Consider the following 24,885-nt stretch of genomic DNA (forward strand, 5'->3'; position numbering starts at 1 on the left):
AAGGTGACGCCTTGGGGTGAGAATGCGTTGTAATAAATATATATCCATGTGAAAGTATTAAGCTTAAAGGTTCTCAAAGCGATCCTGGGTGTTGACGTTCGAATATTTTCAAACAAATCGGAGGCTAGCTAGACCCTCCCTCCTCTGCATCTCATCTCATCTCCTCCCCCTCCCTTCCGTGCTTCCTGAAATAATTGTGAACGTGCATAGTTCTAGCTTATAATATCCTTGTGTGGGTTTGGCGAACATAAGCGTCAATTTCGAAGAAAAAAAAAACAATTTAACATTACCCACCTGTCAAGCAAAAACAGAGCAACCTGAATGTCGGACTGGAAGCCCTTCTGCCGCCGGAGTTCTCGCCATCGTTCAAAAGCTTTGCTACCGATGTAAATTCGGAACTTCGCACGTTCTTTATCCGACTCCTTCTTTTTAATTTGTTCTTCAGAACGACGTCTCTTTGGTCGTGTGTCGGTCATTTTTCAAACTTCCCTCTGATGCTTCGCTCTCCTTCACACACACACCCCCTTCACACCCCCTTCAGACCCACCCTCAAATACTTCTTGCCAGTGATTGGCTGGAACACTGTTTGTTAGGTTTCGTGGTCCGGGTAAGACATGATTGTTTTTGTTGCCGTTTGTGGAGCCTGTGGTGTCTACAGAGACCGCGTTTTTTTACAGTGTGTTTAGGGGACAGGCAGCTAGCCGATAGTGAGGAGACGTTTGATGTATGTGACAAAAAATGTTTTGGCCCCACATCGCTCAGAGAACCTTTAACTGTTCCACTTTACCCACTGTCCCACTTTACCAGTTATCACCCTGCATATACAAACACACACACGGAATATGAATACAAGCCAAGTCAGAAATCAACTTTTTTTTTCTAAAATGCTTTGTGTGTGTGTGTGTGTGTGTGTGTGTGTGTGTGTGTAATCTGTGTATTTATATTTACACTATAAACAGAAATTTATTCTAATTTTCTTTCTTTCTCAAAACACTGAGTTTTGATAAGTTAGATATTTATGTATAAGTGTTTTCACATATGATCATTAGGTGTAGGTCATCAGTAAATGAGTGTGGGATTTAAATTCAGAGTTTCCTGAATGAGACAAAAGAGCTGTTAGTTTTGAAAGTAATGTAGAGAACTGTGTTACAATAGCAAACTGAGTTTAAAGTGTAACGTGCTTGTAGTTTTGCAGACTGGATCTGAAGATTCGGTACGTGTGACTGGTCCACAGCACGACAAGATTTTACGGGTCAAAATCTTGTAATCTGACACAGTGACTATCGTAACTCTACACATAGGTGATCAATGCTCGTCTGTTGCTACAGCCAACGACAGAACAGTTTGCATGCTTTGCTCGAACTTTTGCCATTGCGTTAGAACTGGTCACACTGTTGTCGCTTGCGAAAACCAAATGGTGGCGCCCTGGGTGGAAACGTGCGTATTAAGGGGCGGTAATATTATAATAAGATCCCCTTCCTACATCAGAAAGGGGAGCGAAATCTGATTGGCTTATTTTTGACATGCTTGCAGAGAAAGGCTTACCAAAACAAAGTTCCTGGGTTTCACTTTTCCTGTTTTCTGGGTTGGTAGATGCACTTAAACATGGAAAAAGTCAGATTTTTAAGATGTCACCTTTAAAATATAATTCTCTCATGAAGATCCTCCCCCTCTGAGAAGCTATAAAATGGCACTGAAACAGACACATTATTTTATTCTCCTCCTGATCAAAGATGGATCTGCAAATCTTAGTTTTTTCCCTGTTCACTTTTTTCACAGCAGGTACAAAGAGAAATTGCTTGAATTATTATGGTGTACAAATACCAATTACTCATGTCTCTTACTGTCTCTCTGTTTTATTACTAAAGGACACTCTCTGTACCGCAGAGTTTTGATTTTAATGAACTTACAAAAACACATATGAATTTATATGCATGTACACATTCAAGAAGGACCAGAGAACCCAAGACTCGGAAGGGGAGAAAGAATGCACACGCAATGCCTGCTCAGCGAATCTTAAAGGAGGAACTAAGAGTCGCATGACTATTGTGTTGCAAGTGTATCCGTTACTATTGTGTTGCAAGTGTATGGAAAAACCCAGATGGTGTGAGAGATTGTGTCACACAGCCAGTATAAATAAGGCTGCTTTCTCAGTGTTAGTTGTTGCATCTTGCTAGAAGATTTTTGCGTGCATCCCTGAAGGTAATCATTCTTCAGTCCAGCTTGCTGGAACATATATTGCTTTAACTGCTTAGCTGTATGATGTTAACTTAACCTGCTCATAGAAGGACAAGGTTAGTTATTCATTTAATACTTGAACTGTGTATGTTAAGAAAAACTTTGTGACTGAACCACTTATACAGGACTGACCTGTTAAGTTGGGAGAAACTGAGGTATTATAATCTGTAACCTTTTCTTTTGTTGCTACTATTAACAATCATTGTGTAACCAGTGTTATTATCGTTTGTATAAATAAATTTTCATTTTATAAAGATAAAAGTTGAATAGTTCTTTGCCTCGGGTCACAATACCAGTTCTATAAGCAATAGTAAGAGCATTAAAGCTACCCTTGCGAGAGCAAGAGGTCACCAGGACTCCACGGAAGCATCTCCACGGAGGGTGAGTATGAATTGCATTGATGGTTGTTGCTAGTAATACTGTATTGGTTCACATGAGTGTAGGGATACACCTAGATTCACTGGTATAGGTTAAATGAGCTATAGGGAACGTTTATCCAGAAATTCTGACCTGACAGCAAAAGGCACCTGGCCACTTCGATACCAGGCGCTCTTCAGGGCTGAGGTAATACCAGATCTCACCACATGGGGGCTCGTCCGGGATATATTATTATTAATTTAATAATTTGAATCCGAGTGAACAATAATTATTAAAACACCATCAAAATCCGCTAAACAGTGTCTCCAGAGTTGAAGGAGAGGGTTACAGAGAGTAACTGTGTCTCCTTAGTGCAAAGAGGAAGTTACTGAGAGGGTGCTTCCTCGTATTAACTGTAAAAAAAATCTTCAGGGACGCCTGAGAGATAAATTATATGGTTAAGCACTAAAACGGGGTAATTGATCCAGAGGACTGCGCAGTGGGACCACACGAGTACCCAATATATATAACCTCGAAGAAGGATAATTACCAGAACTCTCGAAAGGCAGACACACAGTCATGGACAAGATAACTCATACTGCTTTACTCCCACCAGATAAATTTAGCAAGCGCTTGAAAGACGCAGGGCTAAAAGAAACTGAGGAACTCATAGCTACCGAGTGTGCTTTGTATACGCCTACCGTTGACGGATTAAGAAGGTTAGTCCAAACCGTCGGCGAACAAACTCGAAGTGACAAGATCACTGTAGAAGTAGGGGACCATGATGTCTCCATACCGATAGTTCCAGGTAAAGAGATACAGGTAACTAGAGGCGGGATCCCAGATCAAAGAGCTAGAGGCTCCGCTGGATCTCCGTCCCTCTCAGTACATACTGACAGGGAGGAAACAGCCGAGTGCATTTACAACCGCCTAGATAGGGCAGATGCACAAGCAGCGACAGAGTCAGGGGCAATTGTAAAACATACGAACTTTATCACCGGTTTCTCTCCCTCAAAATGGGAAGAAGAAACATGGGAAAGGAAAAAATCTGCGTTTAGGCCGAGTCAGACTTCCACCGAGAAAAAAGATAAATATGGAAAACTGGGTCAGGAAGATTCAAGTGATAGTTCGAGTACGGGCTATAGCGAGGATGAAATGTTACCTAAACGAAAGAAAGTTAATTACAAGCGATCAAAGAGCCAATCGTGTGAGGGGCGAAGTGGCTCGGTACAAAGGGACCATGAAAACCTCGGGGGTAGAACATTTCTAACCTGCCCGGGCTTAGTGTTCGATCCGCAGGACCCACAGTGGGCATCGCTTACAGAGGTGCAGCAAAAAATAGTCAAACTGGCCGTAGGACCAACCCCAGATGAAATCTTGGACATGCCAGGAACTAGTTCCAAGGCGAAAATAGACATGCTGGCAGAACAATTAAATTGTATGCAAGAGGCATTATGTTACGTGTTATTAGATGAAAATGAAAAAGAAGAACACGAACCGACAATTAATGACATAAAAAAAATGAGAAAGGCAATGTAGGGAGCCAGCACCTAATAGAAGTAAAGCTCAGAGAAGCAAGGAAAAAGCACAACAGAGAGATTGCTCCACTAAAATAGTTGCCAGGGAAAGCTTCGAAAAATCCCGTGGTAGGGAAACACATAGGCAAGTTGTAAAATATGAAGAGGAATCTTCAGACTCGCAGTCCGAGTATGACTATTTGACCTCTGACACGGAGGGGGATTGCGGGGGTGAAGAAAAGTTATTGCCCTTGAAACAAGAAGTAGATTTATCTCTCACCGCGGCTCTGGCAAGACAAAGAAGGGAAAAGAGGAAGTCAGATAGAAATGAGGAAGACGTTAGTCTGAAGCCTAGGCGGGGACCACCGAGACAAGCCAAAGGCGACAGAGTTTCTGCAATCCAGTTATTGCAAAACATGTGATTTCAAGGGGTAAAAGATAACATGAAAAAGGCGAAAATGGTAGCAGATTTAGGAAAAATGCTAAATGCACCTACTGGCCTAGTAGAGCAAAAGGATTCGACATCATACAGGGATAGTGTTGAAATTACAAACTATAGAATCACATTACGTTCATGTGATAGGGAAAGATAACAAAGCAGAATTAAGAGAGGAGTTAGAGATGTTAAGAACCACAGGACTGTGGGCTTATCGCTCTGAAAAAGCTGACAAAGGGTGGACTGAAACCAAAGTGTTAGCACCATTGAAAAAGCTGGCCGCAGAATTGCCGGGGTGTAAAGAAATAGCTCGTGGAGGGTCAGAAACTGATTGGCCTGAAATGTCCAAATTCGCAGTAAGGTATGGCAGAAATACTAATCGAATAAGGGAAGAGATCATACCCAGGCAGGAGTAGACTGCAAGAGGGGGACAGGATAAAACCAAAAGCTAGCTTTAAACCAGCGAGAAATATAGAATAAATAATGCTGTATGAATAAAGACAAGCGGAAAAGAACCCTCAACTAATCCTGTGTATCAGAAACCCAAACAGCATGTCAGATGAAAGCACAGATAAGAAAACGGAACAAAAAAGAGGAACTGAAACCAGAGCGAGCTCGAGCAGTCAGATCCAACAAGTCAGCTAGAAATACAGAAATATAGGACGATAAAGCTCCAGGAAAAACGACCATCACCGTCGGGGTCACCTCAATAACCGAATGGCCTCCTGGGGCTGTGAATGTAGATGGGCAGCACAGAGTGTATGGTTTAAGCAATGAAATGAAACCATGATCCAGAGGTAGGTACCGCTGGGAAGGATTACACTGTATAGTGGACAGTTCAATTTTAATGAGTATTATAGATGGCATTTACGTTAAGGAAATGCACGATAAAAATCTTGATAATGATAAACGAATCAGATGGATGAAAAAGGTCGACTCGGAGTATGAGATAAATAGAGTCGTAAAACAGACTCTACCTAAAGACGAATTGAGAGAGTTATTAGAAAAATATAAGAATAACTGCGCAAAGAGCAATAATGATTGTGGAAAGTTACACAAGAAATATGAGTACACAATATTAGGCGGAATCCCTGCGCCACAGAGACAGTGCCCGCTTAATAGAGCCGTCTACATAGAAATAAGGGTAACTAGAAGAGTTAAAAAAGGAACGAATCACAAGCTTGAGACAGTGGCAGGGCCTGAAGATTACAATTAAAATTGATGAGGTTAAAGGATTAAAAAGACTTAAATTAACAGATTACAATTTTGTGAGAGATTTAATTCCAGGATACAGTGCTAAAGCAAAAATACTGTATAAATCTATGGCAGGAAATGGCTTTAATTAGGATGAGAGACTGGAAAATATCAAATGTGGCATAATTGACATGGCCTGGGCTTCGGGGCGGATTGTCAGGAGAAACCCTGATAAAAACCTCAGGGTTAAGATTGACAATAGACCCGAGAAAATGGAATTGATATTATATAACGAAGGGGATTCAAAATCTCCGGTTATGTTCATTTCGCACGAGAAACCAGCTAACCATAAGAAGCATGTGAATATGTCACCTGCTGATATTCTAGTCACAATTGCTAAGAATCTGCTCGCCATTAAGGCGTTGGCGGCCGAAAAAACTAATTATTATAGTTGCTAAAGGGGAAGGGATCGACCTCTTAGCAAGGGAAGCAAAAAAACTTGATCAATGAGAATAAGCGCGTGCATGTTTTTACCTGGTCGAAGTGGATAAAAATAATTAATGATAACCAATTTGAGTTTAGAAATGAGAAAAGTCCGAAAAAGGACAGAAAGACCATAATAGATCCGGAACAGATTTGCTACTTCACGGACGGTAGTTCGGAGAAGGGAGAAACCTGGTGGGGATTTATGGTCAAGTTGAAAGGGAAAATTATTCACAAAGAAAAGGGCAGATTAAATAATGACAAAAGTGCGCAAGAAGCTGAGGTTACAGCGGTTGCGAAGGCAATAATGCACATGAGGGACAACAACCGTAAAAAATGCGTATTAGTCACCGATAGTGAATACGTGTATTTGGGCATTGTTCAAAACCTATCCACATGGGAACAGAATAATTTTTATAATGCTAAAGGCAAACCACTGGCACAGGTGGAATTGTGGAAAATCATTAGTGAATGTGCCAAGGTGGTACAACCGAGAGTGTTGCACCAGTCCAGTCATACGGTCCAGAAAACTCCAGCAGCTGTAGGAAACAGGGAAGTGGATCAGTATGTGCGCGTGAGGGCAATTATTAAAGAGAGTGAGGGGAACCTGCTCCAAGAGCTACACGATAAGCTTAATCATCCGTCCACGACGTATGTTGCAAAATATTGTGGGCAGCTGGGGCTGCATTTATAAAATGTAAAGACCACATGGAAATGCATGGAAATTTATCAGAAAATTAAACTAAAGTGTCCTGATGGCAGGAAGGTGATGTCTAGTGTACATCAGGATTTTGGACATATGAAAAATGTAAGGGAACATGAAGAAATGGGTGCAGATTTTGCCGGACCATTGTTACCTAAAACTAAAAAGAGGAATGTCCACTTCTTAGTGTTAATGGTCAATTGTACCAAATTTCAAACAAACATATCCATTTATCCGTGTCCACAGGCGAACAGCGCGGTAGTTGATAATAGCCTTAAAGAGGGGATTAAATATCGGGGGAAGCCCGCGAGAGTCCGTGGGGACAACGCGCATAATTTAACTGGAAGTGAGGTAACAAACATTTTGTAACAAAAATGGATCAACCTTAGTCAAAGCAGTTAAGCGTGGCTGGCATAGCAGAGCATGCCGTTCGTAGTGTGAAAGAATTCTTTGTAAAGAATCAAAGCTTAGGCGAATGGGATTCGATAGTTAATATCTGTACGCTTTATACCAAATTACAGGGTTGATAAACCTAACCAAAAGCCCGAACCAATAAATATAAAGCAAAGAAACGTTTAAGGTAGGACAGACAGTTTACATCTTACTCAAACGCAAAGACAAGAGGTTTAGGGCTAAAACGGGAACTGAAGATAAGGTAGTTGAGTTAACCTCCAATACCACTGTTCGGCGGGAAGCGAACAGGGTTTGGTCAATCAAAAAACTGGTGGGGAGTAAATGATTGTCAATAAGATTATGAATAAAATCATCACAGCAAAAGTATCCTTCCAACAGGGCATAAAGGGTCCAGCGGAAGGCCTATTTGTAGTGTGTAAAGATTTTAGTGATTCATTCTTAGTTAAAACATGGCATAAAGACTGTCGGGAGGGAACTCCGTCAGTTAGGGAAAAGCCTATTGACTGTGTGTTCTGTAGCAAACAGGAAGTTTGCAGCCTGCTCTGGGAGGGGCCGAGAGAGATACGGGAAAGTCAGGCGTGGCTGAGAGCTCAGCTGACAATTTTGCCCAAATGGTTCCGCACAGATAGGTCCATGGGGGCATGTGCGATGGGAGACGTTACTGTATGCGGAAGCTGTCGAACGCAAAGGCAGCTATGAAGTGTATGGCAGTATGAACTGGCCATAGGTACTGGTGGATGTTAGACCTGTACCGACTGTAGATTGAAGCACAATCTACGAGGTCAAGAATGTAAGTGTACATTAAATGACCTAGGTGAGCTTGCGAGATGTGAGAGATGCAAGCTGCTGCTTAAGAAACGATGGTTACAGGTAACCAGTTTCAAGGGTGTCTGGCAAACTAGAAAGAGCGAAACAAGCTTAGGATGTTTAGCCAAGGACATAATCATGACGGAATGGGACGTGAATCCGCTGGCCTTAGCCAATAACACAGAGAAAGCCTTCTTGTGGGAAAGATTGCTGTGTTCGGGGGGACCGGTTCTAAGGGATTCAGATCCGTTAGTGAAAGGTGGGGTGTTAGATAAAACACTGGCCAGAGACAGTGACCTAGACCTCTGGAAGAAGGTCGTAAGGGACCCACTGTAAGAGAAGGAGCACTTGATTAGTTATAAAATCAAGGGGGTATATAAAGAAGCAAGAATGCATGATATGATGACTAACTTGTTGGAGGAAATGTCTTTTCAGGAAGAATATCCAATTTACGTATATGCCCAGAGAATATAGCCTTTATGTCAGGGGAACTTCTCTGACTGTAAGAGCTAGATTACAACAGACTTTTGTAGGGACAGAGTGAGTGAAAGTTTAAATTGGCCCGGACAACAGAAGTGAACTATAGCAGTTCCAGGTCCATTTGACAACTACATCGACTTTCTCGGAGTAGGAAAGTCAATAGAAGGGGTCAAACTTATCAGATCAAGCATAACAAAGCCCAGCTCACTGAGCAGAATGACAATCTGGATTAGGCAAAGGCTAGGGAAAGTTTAGGTTGATATATGTCTCTGTGTCTGTTGTGTGTTTTACAGAAGCAGGATGGCGAAACAGCGGATACATCTGGAGAGGAAGTATCTAAAGCTGCGGAGGAAGCAAAGCAGTTTGAGAATCGGCCTGTTGTCAGCGCTGACTATGCGGGGAATAGCATTGTTAATATTGGGTCTTGGATTATCAGGAGATAACGAGACAGAAGTGGTTAGCGTATCCTCCTGCTCTGTGGTTGAGAAATTAGTGTTAAAAATATGCTATAAGCAAACAGCGAATATTGGTGGGGTGAAATATGGCTCGAAAATGATGAGGGACATGTTTAAAGGAATGATAGAAAATATAGATAAATCATTTTGGAACTGTACAGGGGCTCGGAAAATAAGTGCTACGAAGGGGCCAGCTCTCTACGGGGGTAAAGTAATTAAGAATAGTACCAGGTTGAGATGGAATATTCTTGACGGTCATAATCAGACGCACGTAAAGCTAAGGGGCCTACAGTACAATCTCACGAATATCACTAATTTGACGTTTAGTAAGCATGTGTACAAAATATGGAATAGTCCTGTTCTCCAGATAACTGGGGTGCAGCATTGGGATTGTCTGACCAAGGAAATTGTTACGGGGCACAGTAATAAATGGTTGGGTAAAACTGTTGAGGATCAGTCGATAAAGATTGAAATTGATAAAGTTCCAGCAGATAAAAGACGTAGCGGTAGATCTGCCCCAGAGGGGGCGAATTATCAGATCAAGGACCAAACATGGAATAATGAAGATAATTTGGACCCAGTGCAGCAAAGTTATTGGCCCAAGGGCCTAAATCCGCACGTTTTAATTGTCGGGGTTTATAAAAATAAACCTAAGCCGGCCTATGATGAGTTAAACTGGGTAACGTGCGAACACTTGGTCATGCCGATAGGGATGTGTGAGAGACGCAGTGAGTGCCCGTTGTTGACCAAGAACAAATTTGTAAGTAGTAAACCGGAAAATCAGTTTTGGTACAACATTGACCAGCATTGCAGAACGGATTATGGTAAGACGACCGCATGGGTGTGTTATCTAAATAGCACCTCTAAATGGGACTATAAGGAATTTGAGAAGCACAGTAAAGATATTATTAACCTGTGGCATGATTGGATGATGTTGCAGGATCCGAGTAATGACATGGTGGAAAGAGAGAGTAGGCGCGATACGTGGACGATCAACGCCGCCTTGTGGGCGAATGGGGTAGGGGCAAAAAGGTTGCATCCTCTGACCCTAGAGTATGCGCCCAGACCAGGTTTGTCGATAGAACTGGCGAATTACTCGGGCATTATGTATTATATCTTGAGTTATGTGACCAATCCGTAATACAGGTCTGCGCTTACCCTGTACTGTATGGGCTGGGATGGAGTTCATAGGAGTACACATAGAAATCAAGGTATTTGGGCAAACCATAGTGATGCTGTTAACAAGGGGACTTTGAGATGGATTGGACTTTCTAACCTTATGTATAGGGTGTGGGATGTTTTTCCAGTGGTAATGGGACTGGATAAGACGACAACGCGAACTGTAAGCTGGAGGTCATTCCATAATCATCCGGTTAATAAGAGTATATTCCCGATTGTGTGGGCAAGAGGGAATAGAACCTTAGGGTTGCAAACCAGAACTTTAGCGCATGGTTTTTGGAGTAGTAAATATTATTTGCCGATGTTGAAACCATCGGAAAGGCGAGGTGTCACGAATACTGACTATAAAAATTCTGATGGCCTCACCCAAATTCGATATCTAAGTCAGTGGCTCATTCGCGAGACATAGTCTGAGGCTTGAGGACCATGACCGTGATGAGGTAAGGAAACGGTCAAATGTCTGGAACATGGGTTTGGGAAAATTTGTGTACAGGCATTGGGATGAGGTTAAGTATTTGTGGATACCGGCGAAAGAGCAATGTTGTGACACGGAAATGTTTAATTCATGGAAAATTAAAACCCCAGGCAATAGGTTTAGTCCTAACATTACGTGGATGCATGAAGATGAACATGTTTTTTGTACTTTCAAGAATTTCAAGGTGATTGGCGCAGATCGGGTTGGCAGTATAAGTGGAGCGGTTGATATAAGCTCGATAACCGGTGCAGCTCCTTTGATGATGATTGCGCGAAATCAGGTAATGAAAAAATGCGCTTTTTCCGCTCTGTTAAATAGCGCCGAGGAATTACGTGGCTTTTTTGACCCGGTGGATGTCTACCTTGGGGGCCTGTCCATGGGGCCGGGGTATTTGTTTTTTTTGGGACTTCGAATCTCAATTGATTAAGCCAAATAGGGGCGATATTTTTACTGTATATTGGAAAGTGCAGAAGAAGGCTATTCTATGGGTGGTTGGATAACATTAAAGAACTCGCTGTCTCCGTGTGGGACCTAATAGTGCAATCTTGGTTTCACGTAAAGATTGCCATAATCTGCCTGGCTATTGTTATAGGAATAATAGTCATGGTGGTCCTGTTCGTTAAACTTTCGAAATTGGGGCCGGTCTGCAGGAAACTGTCGAAATTGCCTGACTCGACAGAGGACACAGAGGCTCTAGTTCCTCTTATGACCAAATAGGGGACGGAAGTGCAGGCCTCGCAGTGACAGGGATTGCGAAGTGTCTAAACGAGCGGACAAGGTTACGGATCACTCAGTTGGTGGCGGACAAGGAGGCTATCATCACTCTCTCTAACTTTCTTCTATTCGCAACAGCAGCAGTAGACTAAATGGCAGGCAATTACAGCAATACTACAAGGCATTGCATTGACAGACCAAAAGAAATTGTGAGTATAGTTTCCATAAATTTATGGTTGATTGTATATTGGATATCCGGAATATTAAGTCAAAGAATGCCGGAGCAAGTAGTATTGATGTTTTTGAGCCTTGGCCTTTATAACTTTTTGGACGATATTTCATTAGTGCTAATTCTAGTGTCTCAGCTGCTGAGAAGTGCGAGATATGTTAAATTGTTTGGAAAAAAGGGAATTGTTGCAGTTATGTTTTTTTCCATAGCTATAACTATGTACAATTTCACAAAATGCTACGTTGAATTAATTTGGGTCAAATACGTAGGTGTGGGGCTTGCGCTCATCACATACGTATTTTTGATTATCTTAAGCTATAGAAGAAATACCGTTTTAAAGCCTTTAGTGAAAAAATTGGCTGTTCTTTATTTTTTGGTTTTACTTATTGCTGGCAGTTCAAGACAAGTGAACGAGCCGAAGCTATTCATGTTAGCCATTCTGGTTGGCATTAATGATTGTAGCTATATGTGGAAGATGATTGACAATTGTCGAACTGATTGCATTATTTGTGGATGAAAAAAAAAAGAAGAAAAAACGAACCTGAATAACTTTGACAGTGCCGAAAAAAAAAAAAAAAAAAAAAAAAAAAAAGAGCACTTGCTGGTTGTTATTCTTTTGTTTTGTTTGTTTTGTTTTTGTCACAAATTGTTTTCATGTTGATTTTTATTTCAATAATTTTGGAAATATATTGATCAATAGAACAGTGACGGGAAGAAAAAAAAAAAAACCCGATTATTGTCACTAACGGACCATGTTAAGTTCGCCAATTTGTTGAGTTTACAAATTGTTTTCTAAAAAGGTCTGGATTTAGTTTGTTTCTTTCGAAATGAAAAGCAATTTTGTTTTGTTAACAATGTTTTCATTTTCTCTTGAACTACATCATTTCATGTATGAATAGGGTGATGTATTTGGAGATTTTAATTTATGGTGACCAGTCAAGTCATGGGGTTGCTGCGTTCAGGAAGGGCCCCCTGGGGGGCAGCAACTGACCAATGACAGTTTGATTGACGGGGTCATTGTTGAGAAGACAAAGAAAAAAGAAAAACACTTGGAAAGTTCGTTTGGTTTATTTGGGGTTGAAGGAACGAATTTTGTTTTTGTTTTTGTTTTTTATATAATGTTGGTATTTTTGTTTGAGCTACCTCATTCATGACATGGTTTATTTACTGTATGTTATCATACTATAGGTCCCTGCTGACTGGAGGAGGGCGACGCAACTTGGGCATTTTTTAATTTGTGAAGAATGTTTTGATGTGTTCAAGAGTTATAGTATGAGAATTGAAGCATATAAACAAGAGTGTAAGGACGTTAGAGTTTATTGTCCAGTATGTGTGATGAAACTGGGTATTAGCATGAGACAAATGTCTCGCATTTGCTTTGACAGGCATGGGACGCAGAATGGAGGTCCGGGCAACACTCATAATTTTACATATGGGGAAATGAGATTTTTCCTTGACATGAAATGGAAAGTCATCGAATTAGATGATGGATTTGAACGTTTGTTTAGTCTGGGGGAGCAAATATTTCAGAATACCTGCTGTGTTAACATTCAGACCTATCCAAGAAGACACAAGGAAGTCCTTGGCTTTTGCACAAGACAGGCGCGTATTAATGGCCGAATTGTCTGTGTGCTTGTCCTTGATCCCAATATAGATCTGCCTGGAGCGTCTGACACAGGTTCGATGGGAACCAAGAGTGCTGAACGAGGGCATAGCAGCCAGGGGAAGCGAACTGGCCTTGGCCCTGGCAGATCTGGTGACAATGGACCAGGCCCCAAGAGTAAAGGACTCATTCCGGTGGATGCCGGTGGACCGGCGTTGGTATCGACAAACGATGGGCTGTCTGTTGGCACAGTACGGAAGGCTGATAATTGGCTTCTTCCAAAGAGAGTCTGAGTTAAGATATAGGTTTTATGAGTGTTGTTTGGATTTTGTGGTGCCCACTGTCTATGTTTATAAGGTTAAACTTGATGAACTTGATGTCATTTATCCGAGGGATTTTATTAAGCGTGTTTTTGTGACTTCAAGAGGGGGTGTACCGCAGAGTTTTGATTTTAATGAACTTACAAAAACACATATGAATTTATATGCATGTACACATTCAAGAAGGACCAGAGAACCCAAGACTCGGAAGGGGAGAAAGAATGCACACGCAATGCCTGCTCAGCGAATCTTAAAGGAGGAACTAAGAGTCGCATGACTATTGTGTTGCAAGTGTATCCGTTACTATTGTGTTGCAAGTGTATGGAAAAACCCAGATGGTGTGAGAGATTGTGTCACACAGCCAGTATAAATAAGGCTGCTTTCTCAGTGTTAGTTGTTGCATCTTGCTAGAAGATTTTTGCGTGCATCCCTGAAGGTAATCATTCTTCAGTCCAGCTTGCTGGAACATATATTGCTTTAACTGCTTAGCTGTATGATGTTAACTTAACCTGCTCATAGAAGGACAAGGTTAGTTATTCATTTAATACTTGAACTGTGTATGTTAAGAAAAACTTTGTGACTGAACCACTTATACAGGACTGACCTGTTAAGTTGGGAGAAACTGAGGTATTATAATCTGTAACCTTTTCTTTTGTTGCTACTATTAACAATCATTGTGTAACCAGTGTTATTATCGTTTGTATAAATAAATTTTCATTTTATAAAGATAAAAGTTGAATAGTTCTTTGCCTCGGGTCACAATACCAGTTCTATAAGCAATAGTAAGAGCATTAAAGCTACCCTTGCGAGAGCAAGAGGTCACCAGGACTCCACGGAAGCATCTCCACGGAGGGTGAGTATGAATTGCATTGATGGTTGTTGCTAGTAATACTGTATTGGTTCACATGAGTGTAGGGATACACCTAGATTCACTGGTATAGGTTAAATGAGCTATAGGGAACGTTTATCCAGAAATTCTGACCTGACAGCAAAAGGCACCTGGCCACTTCGATACCAGGCGCTCTTCAGGGCTGAGGTAATACCAGATCTCACCACATCTCTCAAATGTTATGCGTGCATGGGTCTGACGGATTCTTGTGTACAACCGTTGACTTGTCCCAGTGGATTATCCAAGTGTTCAACAGCTGTGACACAAATCGGTAAGTCCGTTGTTGTTTTTGAATTGTACTGTCACTTGTTCTGACTGATGAAGATTCTGCCATAATTTACTGGTCCTGTGACAGTGTAAATGGTATTTCTCACATAACATTGATGGAATTTACAAATTCACTAATTTATGTTTCTGCTATTTAATTTTTGTATTTAATTTGTGTAGTTTGTTTTCTTTGCTATCAACAGAGTTTGCATTAACAATAAAATGATTTGAAATATCAATGCATTGTTTTGCACACATGTGTTTCTTTTTTTAACTCACTGTAACTTTCTACTTCTGAGCATTCATGAATGATTGTTTTCATCAAAATAATGTGAAGTTGAACCAGTCTTTAAATTTTTAGGTGACATCACTTCTAGTGTCAAAAGTTGTGCTGTTGACTGTCAAAATGGGTCCATGAACCTCGGTGTTTTAAAGATGTCTTCATTATGCTGTGACACAGACCTTTGTAATGCCAAAGATGCTCCAGGTATTGTGCTTCAATGTTCATGTGCAAAATCTTCTTTAAAGTCAACACTCATTTTACCTCCATATGAAATCAATCAAGAAAAAAAAAAGCTGGGTAGATTGATTTTCTGTCAGGAATTGATTAAATGGAACCTCTAAAGGATTGTTGTCCCATTTTGTAACAAAAACAAAACAAAATGAAAGAACACTTGTTTTCCTCCTGATGTAGATCTCAGCTCTAATGTCCCCAATGGAAAGCAATGTTTCTATTGTGACGAGCACAGCTGCTTAAACATAACGAGCTGTTCAGGGACTGAAGATCGCTGCATTAAAGCAACAGGTGAGAATCTGTTAAAAGAATATCATCATTCATTTTGTTTTTCCATCTTGCACTTTAAGGATTTTGACACAGATCACATGTATCAATGTCCAGCTTAGACTAAATCAACCTTTGTTTTCTTTCGTTTCATCAGGGACTTTTGGAGGCCAGACATTGGTTGTAAAAGGCTGTGTGTCTAAATCTATTTGTGACGCCACAACATCAGTTAGTAATGTCGAGGGCATCTCGTGTTGTGAGGGGAACCTGTGTAACGGGTCTCAGAGTGTCATCCAGAGCGTCCTGATCCTCTGCTTTTCTCTGCTCTCATACTTCCTGATGCACTGAATACAGCAGGTCTTCACATACAACAGTTTGTAAAACAATAATTGCAATCTCAATATCAGGATTTTCCTGCTCAGTTAAAGATCACAAAAGCAACAACAGAAATAATCAGATAATTAGCACTAACACTTCACAAATACTTGATTGATTGGTTGATTGATTGATTGATTACTTTATTAACTCCAACAATATGCACTTTTGTCTATCATTTCACCTCATGCACATTGTGCAATTAACATTTTTTGTAAACAACTCAGTTTTTGTTTGAGTGTTGATATTTGACCATAAATAGCAATAAATTTAAATAATAATTGTTAGGGCTTTTCTTTAAGCCGTTGTCGTTGATAACAGGGGTGAGCAGGTTTTTCATGCAAACAATGTCTTTATTTTGTTCCAATGAATAAACATTGCCACAAATCCACTTCCTGTGTCTTTTTATTCATTCATTTTGATGAAAACCTATACGTAGAGTTCACACCTGGCAATATCCCTGACTTTCTTTCTTTGCAATTGCGAGTTTACATCTTTTTATCTCATACGCGATATACAAAGTCACAATCGCAAGTTATAAAATATGAATTTTCTCACAATTCTGACTTCTTCACACACAGAGCTTGACTTTCTCAGAGTCAGTAATGTAAAATACTAAAACTATTTAATTTAAAATTAACTATTTAATTCATAGATTATCTTTTGTAGGGAGAGAGAGAGAGAGTGGGGATGGTTGCAACACTTTTTGCATTTCATTGAGTTTCTCAAAGACTATATGCATTTTAAAGTCAAAATTTTAATACAATATACCCAAATCTGTCAGCTACCCACCCACACTGCTGCAACACGTGTATATATGATAATTAATGTACAATTTAAACATGAACAGACAAAGCCAAACGTTACAACTGACCCCATGATTGGCCAGGTGTAACAAATCCACTGAAGGCGAGTTGTAGGGTCTTCCCTAAAGTTAAATTGGCTGGGGGATGTTAATCAGAATCAACACACTGACATTTAATAATACTTCTGTGAAAGCTTACATCATCTGTGTGTAAGTGAGTGTTGTAACTGTGTGGAAAGTGAATGTTGGATTCTTGTAAGGTTATGAGGCAAATAGCAATGTTCCCTTTCGAAAGGGAACACGCACTCCGTTGATGACACATAGGCATTCCCCAAAGCGCCATCGATGCAGTGCGAGTTCCCTGTTCTCAGGGGAATGGTATAGCCTTAGCATTAGTTCTTCCAGGAAGATTTAAAACATCATCAAAGTAGTTCATGTGACATCAGTGGGTTAGTTATAGAATGTTTTGAAGCATCGAAAATAAATTTTGGTCCAAAAATAACAAAAACGATGACTTTATTGGCTATTCTTCCGGTTCTGTTGTGTACGTTCAGTGACGCTGCTGACATAAGACACTGCTGACGTGTATCTGGTGCGGCTGAGCTTTATTTACAGTCTGAGGGAGACGCACGCTGTACAAAACAATCAAACATGATTTCCAAACAGAGGAAGCCCAGCCACACTGTAAAAATGAATATGCTTTATCTAATCAATAAAATTGTGGCAAAAGATTACAAACAATATTATTAATTAAATTCAACAAATTAGAATTGAGCAATAATTAATCAAATTATTCCTTAAAAGTTAACCATATGAAATGAGTAAAGTTTACACCAAAAAATTTAACAAAAATATTGGAATAACAGACAGACGTCAAAGATTATTTAAGAACTCTTTATTTTATATTGCCAACATTGAAGACACCTGATGTTAACAAGCAGAATCACTGAAGGAGAAAACCATAATTTTAAAACAAAAACAAACACCAATCACCATAATGGTGACTTAAATGTACTTTTTCTTTTTTTAATACGTTTTACTCATTTTAAATGGTTAACTTTTAAGGAATTAATTTGATTAATTATTACTAAATTCTATTGTTAAATTGAGGTATACACATGTTTGAGTTTGCAGATGCTCGGATTATGCACTACGGACGGGGCCTGCGCCAAAGAACCTAAATAATTGCTTGCTGGGCTGTCAATAAATTAATGCTTGTTACATTTATTTATTTATTACAGGGATAGTGCAGATTAATAAACATATCTGTCAAAATGCCAGAATTAGCCAAAAGGCTATTTTTCATTTGTAGTCCCTATGACAGATGGTAAAAGTCACCCTAAAGAGAGAAAAGTACATGTTTACATAACAATATAAAATTACATTACATCAGACAAATGGGGGTGTGGATATGGGGGTGAGGTTCCACAACTCGAACAGAAAAAGCACTTTGACCAAACACACAATGGTAGGCTACAATCTCCCCAAATATACTTTTTAATTAGAAATGTGTTTAGTTATTAATTATTTGCAGAAGGATTTGTCATTGGTCATATGTGGCTGCTTTCTGCTTTCTTTCAGAAGATGTGCTAACTGATCATGTGTAGGCTAATACTGGCAACACATTTTTCCCGGGTTTCTCCCGTTTTTTAGCCCTATCTCCCAGACCACTCCCGGTTAGTTATTTCTCCCACGGGAAACTCCCGTTATTTGAATGGCCCAAACTATGAATAATCGGACCAATATGTTTGTCTAATGTTGACCAGTTGCCAGATATTGTGTTAAATGCTTTATATTCACACAATCCACACACCACACATACAATTTCAAGGTTTGTCACCTCAACCTGGCAACCAATAGGCAACCTACCCCAGTTGCACCCACCCGAATTTCTCGGATTTTGAAAACCCTAATGTTGACATGAACATAAGACATATGTTGCAACTATCCCATCTTGCAATCGAACAGACATAAAAGGAACGGAAACATTGTTATTTTATTCTGCTGACACGAGATGGATCTGCGAGTTTCTGTTGTTCTTCTTTTCGTTTTTATCAATGGAGGTACAAGAAACAGAAAGTACACTCTAAAAACAAATGGTGCTAAATGGCACTAAAAGTGGTTCATTGGCTTGTAATCATGGGAACCACTTATCTTTGTCATATGGTGCTATGTAGAACCATAAGAGGTGCCATAGAGCGTGTTAACCACCACAGAGAACCACTGAGGAACCACTGAAGAACCAAACTGGGCTTAACAGGTTCTTTAAATGGTAGTGGTGCTATATAGCACCATGACAACTGGAAAGAACCCCTTAAGAACCACTGAAGAACCTTTTTTTTTTTAGAGTGTAGGCTATTGAATATTATTTGGGACACATACTGTATAGTGGTAACTCAAAATCTCTCTATGTCTTTAAGGATATTCTCTTAAGTGTTACTCATGCATGCCTGATTCGACGGGTTCCTGTAAAGCAAAAGTGGAGACATGTCAAGATGGATTTTCTATATGTGCAAGCAGTAAAGTGGAACAATCAGATGGTAAGTCCATATGATGTGGAAATCTGCTATAATAATTTACTGAAATTTATTGTACCGCTGGAGAGAAAGTACTTGTCAATGTTATCACATTACTGCAAATCTTGGAATTGTTTTATTATCCTATTATATGGTGGTTTATGTCTTTTCTAGCAGGTTTAACTACGGTGTTCATCACTAAAGCGTGTGCAGATCAATGTAAACCAGGGACCCAAAAGATAGATGAAGGGTCATTGTCTGTCCAGTGTTGTGACACTGACCTTTGCAATGCAGCAGGTATTGGGATTTTTTGACTTTTCTGATTTAATCCACACAAGTGATTGTTCATAAGATACAATATCAAGAGTCAAAATAAAAAAAAAAGAATAGTGTAAAACTTGAACAGCACGATTAAAATTAGTCAAGTGCTTCAAAGAGTAATTATTGTTTTTAAAAAATGTGATGAAATTGATTAACAATAAACATGCCATTTTATTAATAACTGTTATTATAATTATTATTATTACTATATTAATTAATACTAATTTCTTTGTTTTTTAGACGGAATGGTCAAGGGAAGCTTCCTCCTGCTCTTCTCTCCTCTTCTCTTCAACTTCCTGTTTCAGTGAGTCCAGATTCTGCAACAAACACCAGCGAATGTGGATTGCTATACTTTTCTAAATAAAGATCGTTTGTTGCACTGATGTTCTTTGGTTTAAGGAACTAAAAGTATTTACTTTATTAAATTAATATTGTACAAAACACTGCATCAGCACTAACATGTTTTTCCTATGCTTAAAGTAAATAGAATGTAAGAATTAAAGAAAAATTTTACTGTTTTTAAAAAGTGTGTTAAAATACTCTAGTAAAGGATGTACATACCTGTTTATATGTCTCAGTTATTTCTGTGAGTGACTGGAAATGTGTCCATCTTCAGTTTCTTTTGGATGTTCAACTTGTAAGTTTTAAGTCAAAGGTTGAAATGCTTAGACATAATACTGCTCTCAGTTGCGCTCTCAGGGAATTGGAGACATTTAGCTTTTATCCAGAGAGACTGTGGCATTGTCCATGTGATCTAACATGTATCATGTCCCTGTATCGGTTCCCAACAGGGGGGTCGTGTCATATCTTGAAAAGTTTTGAGCAATGAGCATTAAATAAAATTCCCAAATTTCAAAAAAAATTCAAAATTCATATAATGAACGAGTTCATCATGGATCCATTTTTCAATCCGTATTTTTGTCTTATCCACTATGAACCACTATGGTACACCTATAATATGTGTTTACATTGAGACTATTTTATATAATATAAAACAATATGCAGGCTTCTCCTAGGCTTACGTTTTTAAATTACTTTTAATTATATGTTGACAAACTGCACATAGAAACATTGTTTGCGATGTCTGCCGTCATATTCCTGTCTCGTCAACACCATGTAAGTTACGTTGCTGTGTAGAACAGCCGGTGGTGGTTTGGGGCGAAGGTTTGCAACGCTAACTTACCAGGTGTCAGTGTGGCTGTTGTCCTGCGATGCCCTCCGTGTCAGAGTCCATCTGCTGTCAAGAGGTTGATCTTGCATGTATTGCGTGGTCAATTCTGCATCACCGGCGCGCACGTTTAACGTTACCATGCTGTGCCGTGAGTTAGACGTGGAAGCGGCGATGCTTTCCCTGAAGGATGTCAGAGCGGAGACACTTTTTCCTAGTATGTAGGCTGTACCTACTAGCACTACCACTGCGAAAATATGGACGTTTCATTTCCCCTTTAACAAATACATGCTAACTTACATTTGTTGATGAGACGGGAATATCTGACGACAGACATCGCGAACAATGTTTCTATGTGCAGTTTGTCAACATATAACATGAGAAGTCGTCTTTTTGTCTAATGACTGTACCTAACATTAGTCGTTCGCGGTCAAAACACTGGTGTAAACACAGTCTGATGTCACGATTTTCAGTGCCCAGAGCCTGTTAAACTTGAGCCAACCAACCCCGTGACGTCACCTGCACAATGGCGGCACCCTGGCGGCGAAAGATACAAAGTTTTTTTTTTTTCTTGTAAATGTTTACATTTGTAATGTTTCTTATATAATTGTTGATTATGTTGGAAATCCATTTGTAAATCATGTAAACTTGATTCACTGCTTCATTTCCCCTTTAAGGTTTCGCTGAAATAATGATTTATTCGACAAATTGGCTTAGGCTATTGATAATCTAGTTCAGTGAATGGAGGAATTGAGTTTAGGGTTTTATCTATTCAGAAAAACTGTAAAAGGCTTATTCAAAGGCTACAGTAGGCTACAGCAGGATGCAGTTAATATTTTAGTGTTGTTTTAGGTGAATAATCTAGATATGTATTGCCTTTTAATGTCCATATAGAGTCTTTACACATCAGCTTGGATACCTGCATAGTTAAAAAATAGATAATTTTGAGTGCAAGATGTTCGGTTTGACTTTCGATCGGTCACAGTATGTTTAATTTTGGCACGGGGTGCGCGCCATACTAAGTCAGATTAAAGGGTTAGTTCACCCAAAAATGAAAATTCTGTCAGTATTTACTCACCCTCATATTGTTCCAACCCCATAAGACCTTCGTTCATCTTCGGAACACAAATTAAGATATTTAAGATATTAAGATCGCTCCTGCTACTAGTGCATAGGCTTCTTGAGGGAATGACTTGCTGGCCTCGAAAAGTCATTAAAGGACATCGTTAAAATAGTCCAAGTGACTACAGGGGCTCAATCTTAAGTTTATCAAACGACGAGAACACTTTTTGTGCGCAAAAACAACAAAAATAACGACTTTATTTCAACTATTCGTTTATTTCTCCCTCTGCCTCGAGTCAGGTTACTAGTTTAATAGCGCAAGCTTCTGTTATTGTACGTCACACGCATCACACACATGACCAGCGTCGGCCAATAGTGAGCCTACGTGTGACGTAGCTCTACGCTATCACACTACGTTAACTGACTACAGGCCCATAGAGAAGGAAGTGAATAGTTGAAATAAAGTCGTTATTTTTGTTTGTTTTTGGGCACAAAAAGTATTCTCATAGTTTGATAAAGTTAAAATTGAGCCACTGTAGTCACTTATTGGATTGTTTTAACGATGTCTTTGATGACTTTTCGATGCCAGCAAGTGTCATTCCCTCAAGAAGCCTATGGACTAGTATGCAGAAGCGATCTTAATATCTTAAATATCTTGATTTGTGTTCCGAAGATGAACGAAGGTCTTACGGGGTTGGAACAACATGAGGGTGAGTAAATACTGACAGAATTTTTATTTTTGGGTGAACTAACCCTTTAAGGAGCCGATGAGAACGTCAGTAAGCCATTGCGACTTCTGCATAGATCAACAGGTACACGTTATTGACGTATCACGATATTTGCTTGTAGTAGGCCTACGTCTAAAGTACAAGAAACATAAGAAACATAATTATGGGCGTATTTTTATGTGATTAAAATAGGTGGGTGTAGACAGTGTAAATGTGCGTCTGCGGTTGTGTGAGTGTCACTGGTTGGGAAAACCAAACAAAAAACCTTTGTTGTGAGATGAGACAAACATGTTCTGAGATGTATGAGACTAATGTGTCTGTGGTTGTGTGAGTGTCACAGAGTAAGAAAATAGGCCTAAATGTGTTACAATTTTTTTTAAACTGCTTACCGAAAAACAATTTCTCAAACTATGGCTTCTTTTCTCGAAACTCTACACTCAAAGCCAAAAAACACACACAGAACATGCAAAACGACACTCATACCTTGCAGCAATCACTTATTTGAACTCTTCTAAAAATTGTTTTTTATACCAATGCAACGCCATCAAATGATTAGCCATATACACATCAAACTACACACTGATGTGAAACATTTAAATCACTAAAATTGTGAGTCTTTTGCTTGTTCGGTGTGCAGTGGAGTTACAGGAGTTTGTCACATACAGTATATGTTCACAAATACACTATACAGCATGTATGGGCAACTGTTGCACAATTGACCTATGGCTAATCCACGCCCCCAAACGTGCTGAGCCAGTTACAGTGCGCATATGGCTAACCCAATACACTCGTACATTCTCTGCTTTCCCATCCATTGAAATGCATTGCAGTTAGCAGTTTTCATTCGTGTTTACATGTTTTTCTTGTCATTTTAAGTTTAAAATGGTCAAACTGTGTGCATGAGAAGATACATCCAACTTTGAGACTATGTATCCCGAGAGGCTGGGCGACGGTGTGAAATTTTACCCTTTTCCAAGCCATATCTCAACCGAGATAAGTGTCTGCTCTGGATGGTAACACTTTAAAATAATGGTCCGCATTTAACAAGTAGCTATGCAGGAAGTAATAGGTAGTACTGCATTAACACCGAAGTTAATACTATTAACTAATATGGAAGCAATATTAACTAAGCATTAAGTAATAGGTAATTTAGTACAAAGGTAGTTCCTTGGTAGGTATTTGATTATTACTAAAGAAATATATCCTCATTGAGAACTATACTTGTGAACTAAGAAATAATAACCAATTAATTACTAATCACAAAAGTAACATGTCTAAAAAGTGAACAATTGTGCGGGTTTTACTCTTAACATGGTTAAAACATTTCAGAAGCATGTGCCTCAAATGGGTTCTTTGTGGAAACTAGTTTATGAAGTTTATACATCCCCCCAAATACATTAGCTAGGTTGAGATTGTGACCACTACTCTTGCCAGGATGGACGCATGTTCTCTGTTTATTTAAAACTTAAACATAAAACAATGCTAAAAAAGACCGTTTTTAAAAATAAATCTTAAATAACAGCCCATTCTCACCCCCAAGGCGTCACCTAACTGATGCCTTGGGAAGCATTTGACCATGCTTCAATATCTGACGCTTTAGGCGCCCTTTAGCGTCAGTTAGATGACGCCCTAGGATCGCGTGTACCCTACCCCCACCCCAGACCTAAACCTAACCGCATCCTCTAACTGACGCTTTCCTTTAGCGTCAGTTAGATGACGCCATAGGATCGCGTCATGTATGTGACGCTAAAGGGCGCCTAAAGCGTCAAATATTGAAGCATGGTCAAAGGTGACGCCTTAGGGTGAGAATGCGTTGGTAAATAAATAATTAGGAAGTGATGCTGACACTCTCATGATTGGATTAGACTCCAAAGACCTATAACTTTATGTTCCAGTAGCTGCCTGAGGTGGACTTCTCTTTAGGACATCAATATAAACATTGATGTTCACTTGTCAAAAACAATTAGCATCTTTAATGAAGAAATTGGCTGCATTTATGTTACGATAAGTGCAAAACCACATCTTCCAGATTACAGTGTTTGTTAGAATATTAGTGCCTCACAGAACCTGTACAGTATGTGTCAAATATAAAATTAAATTACTTGTATCATTTGTGAAAAACATGTTAATCCACAATAACTACTTAAAGGGTTAGTTCACCCAAAAATGAAAATTCTGTCAGTATTTACTCACCCTCATGTTGTTCCAACCCCGTAAGACCTTCGTTCATCTTCGGAACACAAATTAAGATATTTAGGATATTAAAATCGCTCCTGCATACAGTCCATAGGCTTCTTGAGGGACTGGCTCTTGCTGTCCTCGAAAAGTAATTGAAGACATCGTTAAAATAGTCCAAGTGACTACAGTGG

The 24,885-nt window shown here is 39.5% G+C and overlaps 2 protein-coding genes, 1 long non-coding RNA gene and 1 other non-coding gene across 4 annotated transcripts; all 4 read left to right on the plus strand.

The window, feature by feature from the left end:
* Window positions 1-1,883: 1,883 nt before the first annotated feature.
* On the plus strand, window positions 1,884-12,727 carry LOC120488056 (uncharacterized). The gene is made up of 2 exons (XR_016147594.1): window positions 1,884-2,619; window positions 8,923-12,727. It is a non-coding gene; the product is annotated as an uncharacterized LOC120488056 (long non-coding RNA).
* LOC120467077 (uncharacterized) lies at window positions 3,175-12,727 on the plus strand. The gene is made up of 2 exons (XR_016147864.1): window positions 3,175-3,403; window positions 4,122-12,727. It is a non-coding gene; the product is annotated as an uncharacterized LOC120467077 (transcript).
* Window positions 12,728-14,667: 1,940 nt separating this feature from the next.
* LOC148970772 (urokinase plasminogen activator surface receptor-like) lies at window positions 14,668-15,904 on the plus strand. Its single transcript, XM_089123536.1, has 4 exons — window positions 14,668-14,764; window positions 15,122-15,247; window positions 15,455-15,565; window positions 15,699-15,904. The coding sequence occupies exons 1-4, from the start codon at window positions 14,683-14,685 to the stop codon at window positions 15,887-15,889; spliced, it is 510 nt and encodes a 169-aa protein (XP_088979662.1). The 5' UTR covers window positions 14,668-14,682; the 3' UTR covers window positions 15,890-15,904.
* A 2,745-nt stretch (window positions 15,905-18,649) lies between these two features.
* Window positions 18,650-20,359, plus strand: LOC120468787 (weak neurotoxin 6). The gene is made up of 4 exons (XM_089123537.1): window positions 18,650-18,784; window positions 19,142-19,261; window positions 19,412-19,534; window positions 19,799-20,359. Exons 1-4 carry the CDS (start codon window positions 18,736-18,738, stop codon window positions 19,864-19,866), a joined length of 360 nt encoding a protein of 119 aa, XP_088979663.1. The 5' UTR covers window positions 18,650-18,735; the 3' UTR covers window positions 19,867-20,359.
* The last annotated feature ends 4,526 nt before the right edge of the window (window positions 20,360-24,885 follow it).

Source organism: Pimephales promelas, chromosome 19 (genome assembly GCF_988280905.1).
Source record: "Pimephales promelas chromosome 19, fPimPro1.hap1.1, whole genome shotgun sequence".
Taxonomy (NCBI): domain Eukaryota; kingdom Metazoa; phylum Chordata; class Actinopteri; order Cypriniformes; family Leuciscidae; genus Pimephales; species Pimephales promelas.

Coding starts and splice junctions, on each gene's coding strand:
- LOC148970772 (XM_089123536.1), top strand. CDS start 14,683: ATGGGTCTGACGGATTCTTGTGTACAACCGTTGACTTGTCCCAGTGGA. Junction 15,248..15,454: donor TAATGCCAAAGATGCTCCAG/GTATTGTGCTTC, acceptor CTCCTGATGTAG/ATCTCAGCTCTAATGTCCCC. Junction 15,566..15,698: donor TCGCTGCATTAAAGCAACAG/GTGAGAATCTGT, acceptor TCGTTTCATCAG/GGACTTTTGGAGGCCAGACA.
- LOC120468787 (XM_089123537.1), top strand. CDS start 18,736: ATGGATCTGCGAGTTTCTGTTGTTCTTCTTTTCGTTTTTATCAATGGA. Junction 18,785..19,141: donor TTTCGTTTTTATCAATGGAG/GTACAAGAAACA, acceptor TATGTCTTTAAG/GATATTCTCTTAAGTGTTAC. Junction 19,262..19,411: donor TAAAGTGGAACAATCAGATG/GTAAGTCCATAT, acceptor TGTCTTTTCTAG/CAGGTTTAACTACGGTGTTC.